Consider the following 15,412-nt stretch of genomic DNA (forward strand, 5'->3'; position numbering starts at 1 on the left):
AGGTGTCAGCCCTCACTGCCCTGTGGCTGAGGGATGTTTTCAACACCTCCTTTCCAAGACAGCAACTTTGTGGGGTGCTCCTGGGCTCTGCTGCCTGGCCACTTCCAGCTAGAGCTGCAGCCCTGCTTTGGTAATTCTGAGCACACCCTCAGGGCTTGCCAGGGGCTGGGGCACAGTGCGAGGCACCCACACTGCTCGGGCATCCGTCTGTCCGTCTGTTTAGCCCAAAAAGCAGGGGGTTTGGGTGTGCTGTGCTGTTTGGGGAGGGGGCTGGTGCTGGCAGCCCCCGGCGTGTGCCGCAGCTCAGCCGCTCTCCGGGCGGTTCCGCTGGGCTCAGTTTTCCCCTCAGCCGTGGCTCTGCGACGCTCCAGTTCACAGGAGGTTTTCTTTGGCACGGGGCCCCTCGCTCCCAGCCTGACACCGTCACCCAGCCCCGCGGGCAGAGGGGGCAAGGGGTGGTCACAGCACAGATTTATCCTTGCCAAGCCTGGCATCCTGGTTGCTCTGGCACCTCAGGGCATTGGTGAGTTCAGCTTGCACCACTGTCCCCAGAAAGCCTCTAGAGAGAGCAATGGGCAGTTACTCTTCATTAAATGCAGGTTTTGCAGGGCTGGAGCAGCAGCAGCCTGGGGTGAGGGCATTGCTGCTGCCACGGGGCCACATCCCAGCCCCTTGCAGCCTTGGCTTGTTAAACCAAAACAGGTGTGAGGGCAGAGCAGGGGATGTGAGTCTCCTTACAAGTAATTATCCCTGCTCTGGGCTAAGGTTTCCCAGCTCCTCCTAATGAAGTGCAGGCATCCCCAGCTGGCAACAGGCTCTGAGGGGCTGGGAGCAGGGGCCGACTGCATCCTGGATGAGCATTCTGGGTGCTTTGGGTTTTCTGGGACAAGGAAAAGCCCTTTCTCTGTGGTCTGGTGTTCCCTTCTGTAAAATGAGGCCATTAGTCAGTGAAGCTGTAAGACCCCTGCACCCACTCCTGCTGTGCCTTGCCTTCATCCCCCACCCTGTCCAGCTGGGGGGAAGCAGGAGCTGCCCAGCAGGTCTGTGCCACCCAGTGCCCATGCCCTGGGTGTGCCAAGGAGCTGAGCTCACCCCCTGCCACCTTCCCCCTGCAGACCTGGACGAGTGCTCGGAGGGCAACGGCGGCTGCCAGCAGACCTGTGTCAACATGATGGGCAGCTACGAGTGCTTCTGCAGGGAGGGCTTCTTCCTCAGTGACAACCAGCACACCTGCATCCAGCGCCCTGAAGGTCAGTGCTCAGCCCTTCCATGCCCTGGGCCACGCTCCATCCCTGCCTTTATCAGGCAGGTCTGTCCCCTGTCACCTCTGGCCACTCCTGCCTGGGTTTAGGTGCTGCTGCTGGGTTCTTGGTGTGGCAGGTTTGAAAGTGAATCTATGGCAGGCATGTTGGGACAGGTGACAAATATCCTGCAGCAAAATCCCTCAGCTCCCTTGTCCAGGCGCAGCAATTCTGAGCTGGGGACATTAATCCTATGCCCAGAGGAATTTACTGATATATTGAAGGACCTGGAAATCCTCACACCACCTTGAGATGCATCTTCCCCTGCCAGGTCTTGCACAGCACCCAGCCCTTCCTCTCAACATCAACTCTAAATTGTTGCCGTCTGGAGCAACCTCTTAGCCAAAATAGGAGGAAATGAGAGATTTTTGCGTCTCTGCTGATTTTTATCTCTGCTGCTTGGCAAAGCCAGCTGAGTGTTTTTGCTTTCCTCCTTCCCCCTTCCCAGCTGTGTTGGTCACTCCAGCTCCCCAGGAATCCCACCCTGCCCAGGACAGCTGAGCAGCTGCAGTGGCATCTCCTGTGTCCCCATCCATCCCAGGAGGGATGAGCTGGCTGCTCCTTCCTGCTGGTGCCACACTGGTGGTCCCTGCTGGGGACAGGGATGCAGGTGCTGGGTCCTGAGCTCAGTGGGGTTTAAAGCCACTGAGACATGTGGGAGCAGGGTCTCACCCTGAGGTGAATCAAAGGTTGAAGGCTCCCAGGTGGTTTTGTCCACCTTCCCAAGCAGCTCTGTGCCAGGAGCTGGCCAGGGTTATCCTGTCCCCACAAGGTTTCCCCTCATCGACAAGGTTTCCCCTCATTGACAAGGTTTCCCTCACTGCCATCAACTCCCCATCCCACCTCAGACGTCCCTCTGCCACTGCTGCCCAGTGCCAGCAGCTTTTGGACATTTCTTTGCCTCCTTTTCTCTTTTAGAAGGCATGAACTGCATGAACAAGAACCACGGCTGTGCCCACATCTGCCGGGAGACCCCCAAAGGGGGCATCGCCTGCGAGTGCCGCCCCGGCTTCGAGCTCACCAAGAACCAGCGGGACTGCAAACGTAAGGAGCAGCCCAGGGCTGGGGGTACACCCTCCCAGGGACCCCCCAACCCTGTCCCCATGGCACAGACACCTCCTGCCCTGCAGCAAAGCCCTGACCCCCTGGTAGCAGTTGGTTCATTGAGCCTGAAGCTCAGCATGCTCAGCTCTGCCTCTGCTGCCCTTACGGACAATGCTTCTGGCAGCCCCCTTTACTCTGGGATGTTGTGTCCTTACATGACCAGCCTGAAATGGCAGCTCAAGGGGGTCCCAGAGGCTCAGCATCCCCTATTCTTGTCCCAGTGTTTCATTTTCCAAAGGGGAGGTGAACTAGGAGAGTGCAATTGGCATGTGAGGAGCGCAGGAATCCTCTCCCTGGGGGTTGTGGTGCTCTCAGCCTGTCTGATCTCCTGCCAGCATCCCACTGGCAGTGCCAGGGTTATTAAATAGATATGTGTGTGTTTATGCAATTATTTTTATTTTGTTTCTCATTTGCTGTGTGCAGCAAATGCGTAAAATTGCTGATGAAATGAAGGCGTAATCCTAAACTAAATGAACAGCACACCTTGCCCCCTGGGGAGGGCTGGCAGGGATTCCCAAAAGCTCCTGTGTCATTCCAAAGCTCAGGAAAGTTTCACCCCTCCCCTGCAGCACTGGATTCAGGGTCAGGGTCAACCAGACCACCAGTCCCCTTTGCTTGGACTCCACTGGTGGCATTTAGCAGATATGCAGAGGGAAGACATGAGAAACCACATAAGAGCCTGCAGGTACTAAGATCCCAGAGGGAAAGTGAAGGGCTTTAGGAATTATCTGTGAGGGCAGGAGGGAGGGAAGTCTCTGAGGGTATGGATGAGGTGTTTCCAAGCCAGCTTCATGTGCTACATGTGGATGGTAGGCAGGGAGGAGGAGCTGGGGCCGTGGTGACCCTGGTGCTTTGCTCCCACAGTGACCTGCAACTACGGCAACGGGGGCTGCCAGCACACCTGCGACGACACCGAGCAGGGGCCCAAGTGCGGCTGCCACGTCAAATTCCTGCTGCACTCGGACGGGGTGACGTGCATAGGTAGGTCAGGGCATCACCCACACAGGGGTTGGGCTGTGGCGTGGCTCCTCTTCCTCCCTGGGTGATTTGTCCTTGGCCTGGTGAAGGTTTTTCCCAAGCCTCGGGCGTTTTCCTTTTGCTGAGACTGAGGAAGCTCAGCACTGTGTGAGGGATGCTGCAGCACCTGGGATGTGCCTGCACAGCCACAGGGAGCAGAAGTGATCTTGGTGGTGCTTGAGGGGACACCTGGGGACAGGTTGCTGTGCTGGGGTGCGGGCAGGGGTCCCCTGCCTGCTTCTGTGCTGCTGAAGAGAGAGCTGTGAGGATTCCTCGTACTGGGAATTGTTACTGTCGCTGTCACTGGCAGCTTTTGAGGAGGGATGTGGAGGGGGCAGGTTTGCCCACAGCAATCTGTTCCAACTTGGTATTGTGGGGCCTTGGCTCAGGAACAATTGTCTTGCAAAAAAAAAAAAAATACAAAACCAAAACCCCAACAACCTGACAACTCAACCACCCCCAGAATTGTCCTTTTCCTGTGTGTGTTTTCAAATTGTAAAACATCAAGCAGAGATAGAAGTTTTACTGGTTTCATATGCTTGTGCTGTTTAACAGCTGCTTTGATTTAAAAAATGTTATATTTGGGGAGTGATTAAGTCCACAATTGCTTGAGACATTTGAGTTCTTACTGCAAAATGAAAAAGAAAAAGGAACTGGAAGCAAGAGAGGTTTTGGCTCCCCGTGTCCCTGCTGTGCCTGAACAGAAAACCCTTCGTGCTTTCCACAGACGGCTCCGTCCTCAGGGCAGAGGATCCCCCCTGAGCCCCTGGCTCTCCCTGCCAGCTCGAGGGGTGTTTGGGGCTGAGCCCCCAGCAAAGCCCTCCTCCCCATCAGCTCCCTGCTGCTTTAATGTCACTGCTGTGCCCCAGGGTGGATCCCAGTCCCTCCTGGCTGCTCACAGCCCCTGGTCCCCGCCGTCCTCGTGTTTATTCCCGCAGCCACCGCGTCCTGTCCCACCTCTGAAGAGCCTCCCAGGGGCTGTTGCTGCGCCTGAGTGGGGAGCTCAGGACCCTGGGGGTGTCAGCTGGTGGGTTCCTCCTGGATGAGGGGCCCTGCGTGCGGCGTCTGCCTTGGGCAGGTTTGGGACCAAGGATGCCCCTGGACCTGCTGGGTGTGGGGGTGAGAGAGGAGCTCTCCAAAGCATCTCGTGATCTGGGCGATGCCTCAGAGCAGTCTGTTTGTTGTGGGGGTGGTCTCTGCACTCAGACCCTGGGTACCACAGGTGTGAGGGTGGGATTTGGGGGTTTCCAACATCACCCATCCTCTTGTCCTTGGCCAAAGTGTCCCTCTTTGTCCCCATGCCCTGCGTTGTACCTGCTGGGGAGGCATCTCCCACCAGAGCCAGCACATCCCTGTGAGCTCTCCCCTTGTCCACCTTTCCAGGGGAATTCAAACACTGCACTAGAGGATTCTAGGAGCAGCACCAGCCCAAAGCCCACCACCACACCATGCCTTTGGGCTCTGCAATCCCCTCTGCCCAGCTCTTGCACTCCCTGGGGGATTCCTGATCCCCAGCCCCACCGTGGGAACACCAAGGGCTTGTGCTCCAGCCTCTGGGAGCCAGCAGCTGCCCTCTGGGATGCCCAGCCAGCAGATTTACAGCCGAGGTACCTGCTCGGATATTTATAACCAGCCCTTCTTGTTTTATGGCTCGGGCACAGCAAACAGCCCTCCCCCATCCACGCTGCCCCCTTCACCGCCCCTTCCCCATTTCCTCCAAAATATTTCATCATTTCAAGGGGAATAAAGTTTCCAGTGAGGGGAAATGCAAAGTCGTTCCCCGGGCCATGGGCTTTGAAATTGAACGCGGTGTGTTTGATGGGCTGCCGGGACAGGCCCCTGGTCCAGGTTCCCTTCAGATCACACCACGAGGCAGGAAGCACGATCAGCCCCTCTGAGTGACAGTTTCATTAGGCCACGGCCGGTGTTTTTCATTTTTCTGCTTTTTATTGCTGCTTTTAAAAATGCAGATAATGAGGAACATGCCTCTAAGCACAGGGGCCATCACTAATGGCTCCCAACATGTCTGCAGGCACGAGGGGGAGGGGGAGCCGGGAGGGGAAGCCAATGACCTTATATATTTACATTTATGCTCCAAAAGCAGCCTTAAAAAAAAAAAAAGAATGAAAAAAAAAGGCACATAAAACAGCCCTCCAGCAGCCAAGGGTGCAGTGCCCGCGGGGAGATGCAAAATCAGCTGTCACAGTGGATGCAGATTTTGGCTTTCCAGGAAGATTTACCAGCCAGGGCATCATTGCAGCTCCCTCCCACCCATATTTGGGGTGCAGCAGGGCTATTGCTGACCCCCCTACTTGTGGTGGAGTGGGAAGGGGTGGACAGAGAAGAAATACAGTTAGATGGAGAAGGAAACTAAACCCAGCTCAGGTTTTATGGCGGATTTCCTGACCCACACAAAGGGGCAGTTTGCAGTGCTCCCAGCTTTGTGGGGCTGGTGATGCTGGGAGCTCTGACCCCCGGGGGAGGCTGAGCAGCCCAAACACACCCAGGCTTTGGGCTCGCTGCTGGCTTGGCTGATAAACCCACAGGGTGCAAGCGGCACAGGCGGGGTGTGGCTGCCTTCCCAACGCCCGTGGCTGCGCTCGGGGATCACCACGGGCTGGTTCTGGTTCTGGTCACAGCCAGGAGCCGGCTCCCCACACTAACAGGCTGCACTAACGCTCCTCACAACGCGCTTCTCCCGCTCGCATGGGGCTCCAACCAGCCCAGCACGGCTGGAGGGGGTTTGGAGAGGCTGAGGGACGTGGAATGCTTGGGAGGTGGGAGAGAAAAAGCCCAAAGGAAAACAGGGACAGTTTCCACCAGGCTGGAAACGCAGCAGAGTTGAACCCATTGATGTGTGACACCAACCAAGTTCCCTGCTGGACACTGTTTCTAAATCACTTTTTTATAATGTTAAACAGGGGAGAGACACTTCCAGCAACACGTTATCCTTGAGACGTTTTCTAATGGTAAATATTTTTGTTCTCTCTATCTCTACGAAGGGGTCTAACCGTGGATGGTCTCTCCTCTGGAGACCATGGCGGGGCTGGGGGCTGAGCTGCTGCAATGACCGCATGTCTCACTAACCCTGCCCCGCTGCTGCTTCCAAACCTCACTCCAGGCCAGCCAGGGCTGGGCTGGGGGACAGGGCAGGGACCCCTCCCCTGCTGTGCTTGCATGAGACGGGGCTCTCACGCTGCTTTGGTGGATCCAGCCCACGCCAGGGTGACAATCTCTGCTTTGCTGCGGCTGTGGCAGGGTCACCCCCACACCCAGGAGGAGCTCACAGTGGGCTGCCTGGTGGGGAGGGGGATGCTTGTGCCCATCTCTGTGCTGTGCACTCCCAGTTACCCCTTCCTAGAGCCCACCCACTTGAGGATGGTCCCCTCTGGGACCTCCAGGGTGTCCCAGGGTTTGGCCTTGCCATGCACAGTGGCTCTCAGCCCAGAGCTGCAGCAATGGCCCTTTCCAGGGCTGGGCACCTCCCCAGGGATTTCTTTGCATCCCCGTGGGGTCTCCAAGCCCTTCACAAAGGTAAGGTGATGCCTCTGCTCTGCCACCAAGGAAACTGAGGCAGAAGATGCAGCAATTTGCTTGTAGTGGGGAATCTTGGTCCTGGATATGCTGGGTGCAGGCAAACTCCTGGCACATCCAGGAGCTGTGGGACCTCAGCTCACCAGCCCAGGGAGCACAGACTGCAGCTTCTGGGGGGGCTCTGAAGAGCCTTTCACACAGGGGTGGGAGAAGGGGGGACCCCAGATCTGCGTCATCACCACACTCCAGCCAGCCCAGCTGTAATCCCCCCAGTTACCATGGAATTATCCCCTCTGGCTCGTGGGCTCACGTCCTGCTGAGATTGTCACTTCTCAGAAGGTGGAGGTGAGGCCAGAGTGTCACCAGCACTGAGGTGCTGAGCAGGGTGAGGAGTGCCATGGCACAGCAGCCAGGCAGTGACAGCAGAGCTGGGATGGAGGAGGGTGGAAAAGAGTCAGAGTGTGTGAGTGAGTGTGTGTGTGTAGCTTTGTCCTGTCCCTGCCTGAGCGATGGAGGCCTCACCAAAGCCCTGGGTGGCTGGTGAGTCACGCCAGGCTGGGAGCAGCCCTGGGCTGCCAGCTCCGCCGAACAATTGCTGCTCCCCGGGGCAATCCAGAGCCCAGCCCTGTGCCTCCATCCTCCGCTGCCTCACAGGTACCCCAGCAGCCCCCTCCAAGCTTTCTGCCAACCCAGAACAGGGCTTCCCCCTCACAGAGGGGTTTGCAGTGCTGCTCTGGCTGTGCTGAGCGAGCTCACACCCAATGGCCACCCTGGGCACCCACCCTGGGATGGTGGGTGGGTGAAATTCCAGGTGAAATTCCCAAAGGTGCAAAGCAGCCAGGAGGGGTTCACAGTGCTGGAGGAGGCTGTGAGCACAGTGACTGTGCCCAGGGCACCACATTCATTCTCTGGAGAGCTCCATCCTCCCTGCTGCAGCTGCTTCTGCAGCTCCATCCTGCTGGCAGCAGCACCTGAGCCAAACCAATCCTCTTATCTCAGTGGTGACCCTGTTAAATCAATCCTCCCCGGGCTGCTTCTGCATCAGCTGCTGGAACAAAGGCTGGCATTGAACAAATGATTCCCTGGCCTTTCAGAAAGTTTCCCTTCCCTTGGGCACGGTGTCACCCGCCCTGTGTCCCTGTCCCCTGGCACGGCTGGGCAGCGCGAGGACCTGGCTGGAGGAATAATATCTGCAGAAATCCTTCCCCTGCCGTTAGGTTTTGTAATTGTGCTGGCGATTAATTTCATAAAATGGTCCCTTTTGTTCTCTTATTATGGGACATCATAAAAATAGCAGTGGCAAGACGAGCACAGAGCGATCCCAGCTCCCGGGCCCCGCGGCAAATGGTTGGATGGTTCAGTCATTCCTACCCCATGTGGTGCTTGCAAAGAGCAGGAGAACCTGGGATTTGCTCTTTCCAAGGAATTTCTTCAAGGCATTTTCATCTTGGGTTCCTTGAAGCCCAAATGCCTCATTTATCCAAGCAACCAGCCTTCTGAAAGGAATATTTTATTATCCTTTGTGAACAACTTAATGCACTTCAAACCATTGTTCTGGTGGTTAGGGTTGAAATTGAGGATTGATCTCACAGGGAAGCTGTCAAGCTGAAAATGCTTCATTTAAATTAGTGTCCCTTCTAGTCCTACCAGCAACAGCTGACTTTGATAATACTGAAATAATTAGCTCTTTTTTTTTTTTTCAATTGGATTTTTTTTCCACTGATGCTGCCTGCCTCTGAGTGTGTGTTTTAATTATATGATGTGTCTCCCAAATTAGCCTGAGACACATCTCAGTGGCTGAGCAGTGGGTGACGGTCAGGGACTGACAGCACAGGGTCACCGTGGCTCTGTGGCTCAGCAGCTTGGTGGCAGCGAGGGGGACAGGACCCCCCTGCCACCCCACTGGGGGACTGGGGCTGTGCTCCCCCATCCCTGGGAGCTGCAGCCTGGCAGGACCTGTGTCCGGCTGCTCTTGCACAAGTGCTGCGACTTTGAATTCCTCCGTTTGGGAAATTGGACTCCTCCTCTCTGGAGCTGCCCAAGGTGGCCCCCAGGAGGCCCTGCCTGTCTGTGGGGCACACCAGCCCCATGTGTTCATCATTTCACGCCTCTGTGGCCTCGCTGCTGCTGTGTGAGAGCCAGGGGAGCTTCCCATGGGCTCTGCAGGGAGCTTTGTACCCACTGCCACTCCCAGGCCGTGCCATGGGGGACATCTGGGTGGTGTGACTCCCCCAGACTTTTGCACAGGGGTCCCTCACCCCAGCATTTCTGTCCCCTTGCCATGCAGAGACGTGTGCTGTGAACAACGGGGGCTGTGACAGCAAGTGCCACGACGCGGCCACCGGCGTCCACTGCAGCTGCCCCATGGGCTTCATGCTCCAGCCTGACAGGAAGACCTGCAAAGGTAGGTGGGTGTGAGTGGGGCTGGGGGCTCACTGCTCACCCCTGGGTGCCCCAGGCCCCCGCTGTGTCCTCAGTGCCCTCAGAAAAGGCTCAGATTTAGCTCAGCCCAACATTGCCCCCAGTGCTCACTGGCTTGGTGTTTGCATCCATGGGGTGGGGACAGGAATCACCCCCTGCATGGGGACTGGGATGCCTTGCTGCAGGGCACCGTGCTTGGCCCCATGCCCCTGGGAAGCCTGTGGGGAGGAGGAAAAGGGGATCAGGTCAAGTTGGAGGCAGCCCTTGTGGGACTAGAGGGTCCTGTCCCATCTCAGCCCACCCCAGTGCCTGAGCTGCCCCAGGGGAAGGGCTGGGTGTGCAGGGAATGCACACCTGCTCTGGGGGTGTGAGATGCACAGGTCCCCCTTGGGACACTGCCCAACCAGGTCCCACATGGGGGAGAACACCCCGAGATGCTGCACATCCCACCAATGTCCCCATTCCCCTGTCCCTGCCAGGAGGGCAGCCCAGGCTGCTTTCCCTGCACCCCAAATTTCCCCCCCTCAGGGCTGGCCAGTGCCTGCATTGTGTCTTTTGGCAGCTCTCAGAACTTGACCCCAGCTGAAAGGAAAGCCTGTGCCACTGCTGGCTGCCTGTCTACCTGTTGACTGCTTCCAGAACCCCTTGTCCCTGGTATTTTATCAGAGCATCCACCCCTCTCCAGTTCTGCAGTTTCCAGCGATGTGCAATAACCCAGAGCCACGTCCCCTGTGTCTGGGGTTTTATTAGGGCTGCAGGCAGGTTTACAGCTTGCTCCCTCACAGTCATAAAAAGAAAGCCTCAGCCCCGGCGAGGCAGAGCTGCTGCCCCAGCACTGGGGGGTGGAGGGACAGGGCAGGCTGCTGCCTCCTCCTGGTCTCCTTCCATTTCACACGTTGTTTCCTCACAGTAAATTGTGTGATTAGTGGGAGAACAAACCACCTCAGCCACATTCCCCTGCCGACCATCAGAGCCCAAAGGGTTTCCTCCATTGTCCCTCGTGGTGGGGACAGCATCCAGAGGGGAGCCCTGGGCTCTCCTGGCTGAGCATCCCAGCCAGGGTGTGACCCTTGGGTGTCCCTTGTCCCCACCAGACATCGACGAGTGCCGGCTCAACAACGGCGGCTGTGACCACATCTGCAGGAACACGGTGGGCAGCTTCGAGTGCAGCTGCAAGAAGGGCTACAAGCTGCTCATAAACGAGAGGAACTGCCAAGGTGAGGGGCACTGAGTGCCCGGGCCCCTGCCCTGCCCCTCCCTGCACTCCCATGGCACTGCTGCCCCGGCTGCTCAGTCCTCTGCCCTTCCTGTGGACTGCATGCATCCTTCAGGGGATTAGTGCTGGATTCAGGCTCTGGTTTGGGGCTTAGCCCTTCAGTCTCAGAGCTGGGGACTTGTGGGCTCTTGCAGAGTTAAAGCCAGCAATCAGGCAGCTGCCAGGGCTCCCAGTTCTTGGAGGGCAGGAATGGGGAGAAGATGCCTCCTGCTCACTCCAGAGGGAGCTGCCTGCTCCATGCTGCTTCTTCCACCTTTTTCTCCCCGTCCCAACATCTTTGTCCTCATCTCCCATAAGCCCAGGAGGTCAGTGCTGCCCCCGCAGCCCATGGCCGAGGTCAGCACGGCAGGTGTGCCTGAGCCCGAGCGCTGCCTCCTGAAAACACAGGCCCGGGGAAGGAGGGGGCTGGCAGGCTCCGGGGCTGCCACTGCTTTCATCTCCGTCCAGGTTCTGTGCTCGGGGAGTTTGACGTGAGCGCAGCAATTAACTTAATGAAGCCAATGAAATGATGCTCCAGCCCACCGGGCTGGGTTCACCTCCCAGCCGGGGCCTCCCTGCCCCAGCGAGGTGCCCGCGGGGCCGAGCAGACATTGCTGGCACCGTCCCCGAGGCAGGACCTGCCCGCACAGCATTCCTGATCCCTTCCTGGCATCCTCCCGATCCCTCCCTGCCCCGGACCGGCAGCAGCCGGGGGCTCCTGCAGCCCTCCCGTGCCAGGGACGGGATGCTGGCCCTGTTTGGCCCGTTTGAGGAGCAGAGGGGCTGCAGGAGCGATGCTGGCCCTGTTTGACCCGTTTGAGGAGCAGAGGGGCTGCAGGAGCGATGCTGGCCCTGTTTGGCCCGTTTGAGGAGCAGAGGGGCTGCAGGAGCGATGCTGGCCCTGTTTGGCCCGTTTGAGGAGCAGAGGGGCTGCAGGAGCTTGTGGCAGGGGGATGCTGGTGCAGTGGGTGAGGAGGAGCTCGGGGAAGGAGGGAGCCCAGGGCTCTGGAGCATACTGGTGTTGGATCTCCGGAGCATCCTGAATGCCCAGAATTGTACTGAATGCCCGGAGCAATCTGGTTCTGGACCCTTGGAGGGTACCAGGGCAGGGTCCCACAGCATCCCAGCGCAGCCCTCGGCTTGCTGGAGCAGCTGGAGCAGGAAGGGGACAGTCCCGCAGAGGGAACGGCCCCTCTGCCGTGCCAGCTCTCACCTCCTCCCCTTGCCCTTCCTCCAGACATCGACGAGTGCTCCTTTGACCGCACCTGCGACCACCTCTGCATCAACACCCCCGGCAGCTTCCAGTGCCTCTGCCACAAGGGCTACACCCTCTATGGACTCACCCACTGCGGAGGTAGGGCCAGCTGGACCCCGCTGGGGTCCCAGGGGTGGGACAGCCCCGGGTGCGGCTGCCGTGGGACCCCTGGGGACCCTGCCCACCCCCGGGGCCCGCGGGGACGGTCGGTTCCACGCACACGCCAGGCAGGGACGGGGCTCACAGCCAGACTCGCTGGTGTCTGCAACTTCAAACAGAGCGACAGGAACAATTTGCGACTTGTCTGCAGCGGGAGAGAGAGAGGGAGAAATCCCCGGCGTTTTTGGCAGGGAGCTGTGACGGGGTGGGAAGGGGAACATCAAAAGGGTTTGATTTAAATTTCACAAGGCAGATAGCTCCCAAGGGCGGGGGCGTGCTGCGCCCGGGAAGCGGGAGGTGGATGAAACACGCTCCGCAGGGGCTGCCGAGCGTGTTGTGGCAGCGGTGCCGGCGGCCCGGGATCAGAGCCCGGGTGCTCCGGTGCTGGGTCAGCGACCCTCCGAATATTTCTGAGCTACACGGTCAGCGTGAGCCCCCGGCACTGTCTGGGGTGGCCCTGCAGCAAAGGGATTGATGGCTCCCATCAATGCCCCGAGTGAGGGCGAGCTGGGCAGGGAGGGCTCTGACAGGGGCAGCTCCATCCCTGAGCTGAAGCATCATTTCAGGCCGGGGGGACCCTGCTGAAGAGAGGGACCAGGGCTGAGCCTTTTGGGCTCAGTTTCTAAGTGAAAAATGTCGGCTCTGTCTGCTGTGCCATGAGGGGCTGGGCTGGGCTCAGCCTGGATGGGTTGCACCCGTCCCTGCCTGGCCCTTGGGGACAGCAGGAGTCGAGCTGTCCCTTATCCCCATGGAGCTGGCACAGCTATGGGGAGGTGGCACTGCTGGAAATGCCCCGAGGTGCAGATCCCCTGTCCCAGCTGGGCTTGGATTTATCCATCCAGAATCCCAGCCCTGAGAAATGCAGTGATTCAGTGTCAGAGCCGAGGGGTCCCACTGTCCCTCAGTCACTGTCCCTTCCTCTGTCCCCACAGACATCGATGAGTGCAGCATCAACAGGGGTGGCTGCAAATTCGGCTGCATCAACACTCCTGGCAGCTACCAGTGTACCTGTCCTGCTGGCTGCAAGCTGCACTGGAACAAGAAGGACTGTGTGGGTATGTCAGGCCAGGAGCCAGCAGGGCTGCTGGAGGAGCTGGGGGCTCTGGGATGCCAGGCTGGGGTCCCTGTGCCATGCTCTGGCACTGTCTCCTCCCTGGTGAATCCCCCATGAGCTGCAGGGCACTGGGGTCCCTCGTGGGTCTCTGAGCTGTGCCAGCCACGGGCATCCCTGGTTGTCATCAGCAGCTGGTGCTTGTCCCTTGGAGCTGGTGAAGTGCCTGCCAGGTTCGGTGCCACCACGGGCCACCCTCACGTGCAACAAGATGGGCAAGAAGGACAGCTGTGCCCTTTCCTGCACCTCCAAGGCCCGATTTCTGCCAGGTACTGGTACTAGTGCCACCACCAGCATGAGCAGGGGGTCCCCATTTCCTGCATGGCCCAAACTGAGGGGAGAGGGGTGGCTCCACAGCCAGAGTGCAGTGGCTGGGGGAGGGAGGGAGGTTGTAGCTTAGGAGGGCTCATTGTTGGGTGCAGATCCATGGGCCAGGTCCCTGGTTCAAGATCTCTATGGCAGGGTGCTGGCATCATCCCCCCACGGCACAGCCTGCCTGCATCACCCTGGCAGAGCCAACTCCCCTTTCTCCCTCACAGAGTCCGACAGCAGCTACACAGTGAGCTGTGGGACCCCCGTCCTGCGGCAGGGCCAGCACAGACCCACCAACAGCAGCCAGCAGTGCCTCGGTAAGGGGGCTCCTGGGGTGCCCACGGCTGCCACCAGCCTGGCTGGGCCATGCCAGCTTGCTGAGCACCCACCTGTTCTTTCAGAGACTGTGGCTGCCCCCGTCAAGCAGAAAGCCTCCTTCAAGATCAAGGATGCCAAGTGCCACCTGCACCCCCGGAGCAAGGGCAAGCAGGAGGAGGCCGGGAAGGCTGGGACACAAGGTGAGGTGTGATGGTGGGGAGGTGCCTGTGCCCCAGCAGGGAGGGGGTGCTGACCTGTCCCCCCCTGCAGGTGGCTCGGCACCGTGCTCTGACTGCCAGGTCACCTTCGTCAACCTCAAGTGTGACTCGTCCAAGAAGGGGAAGGGGCGCCGGGCTCGCAACTCCCCCAACAAAGAGGTGACACGGATCACGCTGGAGTTTGAGGCAGAGATCAAGCCTGAGGAGATCACAGGTGGGCACAGCACTGGCCCGACCCATCTTGGGTCAGCACAGGTGGTGGGACCAGGGGCACGATACCATCCCCATGCAGCAAGGAGAGATAAACCAGTCCTCATCTTGCACTGGATTGGCACACGCTGGGTAGCACTTGCAGCTGAGCATTTGGGGGATGGTTTTAATGCTCCTGGGCTTCCCTCTGCACCCCTCCCTTCTTACTGCATCCCTCCTGTCCCCCCATTCCCCTCTGCGCCACCCAGCCAGCTGCAACCTGCACTGCCTGCGACAGAGAGTGGAGAAGAAGCTGAAGTCGGCCATCAAAGCCCTGAAGAAATCCATCAACCAGGAGCGGTTCCTGCTGCGCTTCTCGGGGATGGAGTACGAGGTGGCCCGGAAGCTGAGCGTGGCCCCGGAGCGGCAGGAGAGCTGCGGGCCGGGCCAGCAGCGCCTGGCCAGCAAGTGTGGTAAGGAGGAGCGTGGCGGGATGACGAGGGGACCCGGCGGTGACAGCCCCCACAGCATCACCGACGGCCCCCCCGGCTCTCAGTCAGCTGCTCGCAGGGAACCTATTACCACGGGCAGACGGAGCAGTGCGTGCCCTGTCCCCCCGGCACCTACCAGGAGAGGGAGGGGCAGCTCTCCTGTGACCTGTGTCCCCGCGGCGACACCTTCGGACCCATCGGAGCCACCAACATCACCGGCTGCACCGGTAAGGAGGGCACAGGTGGGGCTCGAGGCACACTCGGGGGATGTCCAGGGCCGCAGCCTCCACCATTAGCCAGCAGACAGGAGAGCCTTGAGCATCCCCAGGGCTCACAGAGATGTCTGGTTTGGGTGTTTATTATTTAGAGGGGACCCCAGGAAGGGCAGCACTTGCTCTGGGTGTACTGGTGGTGCTACAGCTGAGGGGGAAGAGGATCTGGGTATGGGGCAGGAGAGCATGTGGGGGGCCAGGACTGAACAATGCCTTGCCTGCAGGTCAGTGTCCCCCTGGCCAGCACTCTGCTGATGGCTTCAAGCCCTGCCAGCCGTGTCCCCGTGGCTCCTACCAGCCTGAGGTGGGGCGGGCGCTCTGCTTCCCCTGCGGCGGGGGGCTGACCACCCGCCACGAGGGAGCCCTCTCCTTCCAGGACTGCGACACCAAAGGTAGGGCAGAGCTGGGCCCCAGCACGGGGCCACCCAGCAGGGCCGCGCCAGCAGCTGACACAG

The 15,412-nt window shown here is 59.2% G+C and overlaps 1 protein-coding gene across 1 annotated transcript in view; it reads left to right on the forward strand.

The window, feature by feature from the left end:
• The window catches only part of SCUBE3 (signal peptide, CUB domain and EGF like domain containing 3), a 29,657-nt gene that overhangs the window by 11,217 nt on the left and 3,028 nt on the right, over nucleotides 1-15,412 (forward strand). The window contains exons 4-18 of the mRNA XM_036398422.1: nucleotides 1,116-1,250; nucleotides 2,220-2,345; nucleotides 3,270-3,386; nucleotides 6,344-6,391; nucleotides 9,244-9,360; nucleotides 10,472-10,594; nucleotides 11,870-11,986; nucleotides 12,979-13,101; nucleotides 13,292-13,426; nucleotides 13,697-13,786; nucleotides 13,871-13,987; nucleotides 14,058-14,219; nucleotides 14,464-14,667; nucleotides 14,751-14,912; nucleotides 15,182-15,349. Coding sequence (XP_036254315.1) covers nucleotides 1,116-1,250; nucleotides 2,220-2,345; nucleotides 3,270-3,386; nucleotides 6,344-6,391; nucleotides 9,244-9,360; nucleotides 10,472-10,594; nucleotides 11,870-11,986; nucleotides 12,979-13,101; nucleotides 13,292-13,426; nucleotides 13,697-13,786; nucleotides 13,871-13,987; nucleotides 14,058-14,219; nucleotides 14,464-14,667; nucleotides 14,751-14,912; nucleotides 15,182-15,349 — 1,944 coding nt within the window. The remainder of the gene's footprint in view (nucleotides 1-1,115; nucleotides 1,251-2,219; nucleotides 2,346-3,269; nucleotides 3,387-6,343; nucleotides 6,392-9,243; nucleotides 9,361-10,471; nucleotides 10,595-11,869; nucleotides 11,987-12,978; nucleotides 13,102-13,291; nucleotides 13,427-13,696; nucleotides 13,787-13,870; nucleotides 13,988-14,057; nucleotides 14,220-14,463; nucleotides 14,668-14,750; nucleotides 14,913-15,181; nucleotides 15,350-15,412) is intronic.

This window comes from Molothrus ater, chromosome 25 (genome assembly GCF_012460135.2).
Source record: "Molothrus ater isolate BHLD 08-10-18 breed brown headed cowbird chromosome 25, BPBGC_Mater_1.1, whole genome shotgun sequence".
NCBI classification, from domain to species: Eukaryota; Metazoa; Chordata; class Aves; order Passeriformes; family Icteridae; genus Molothrus; species Molothrus ater.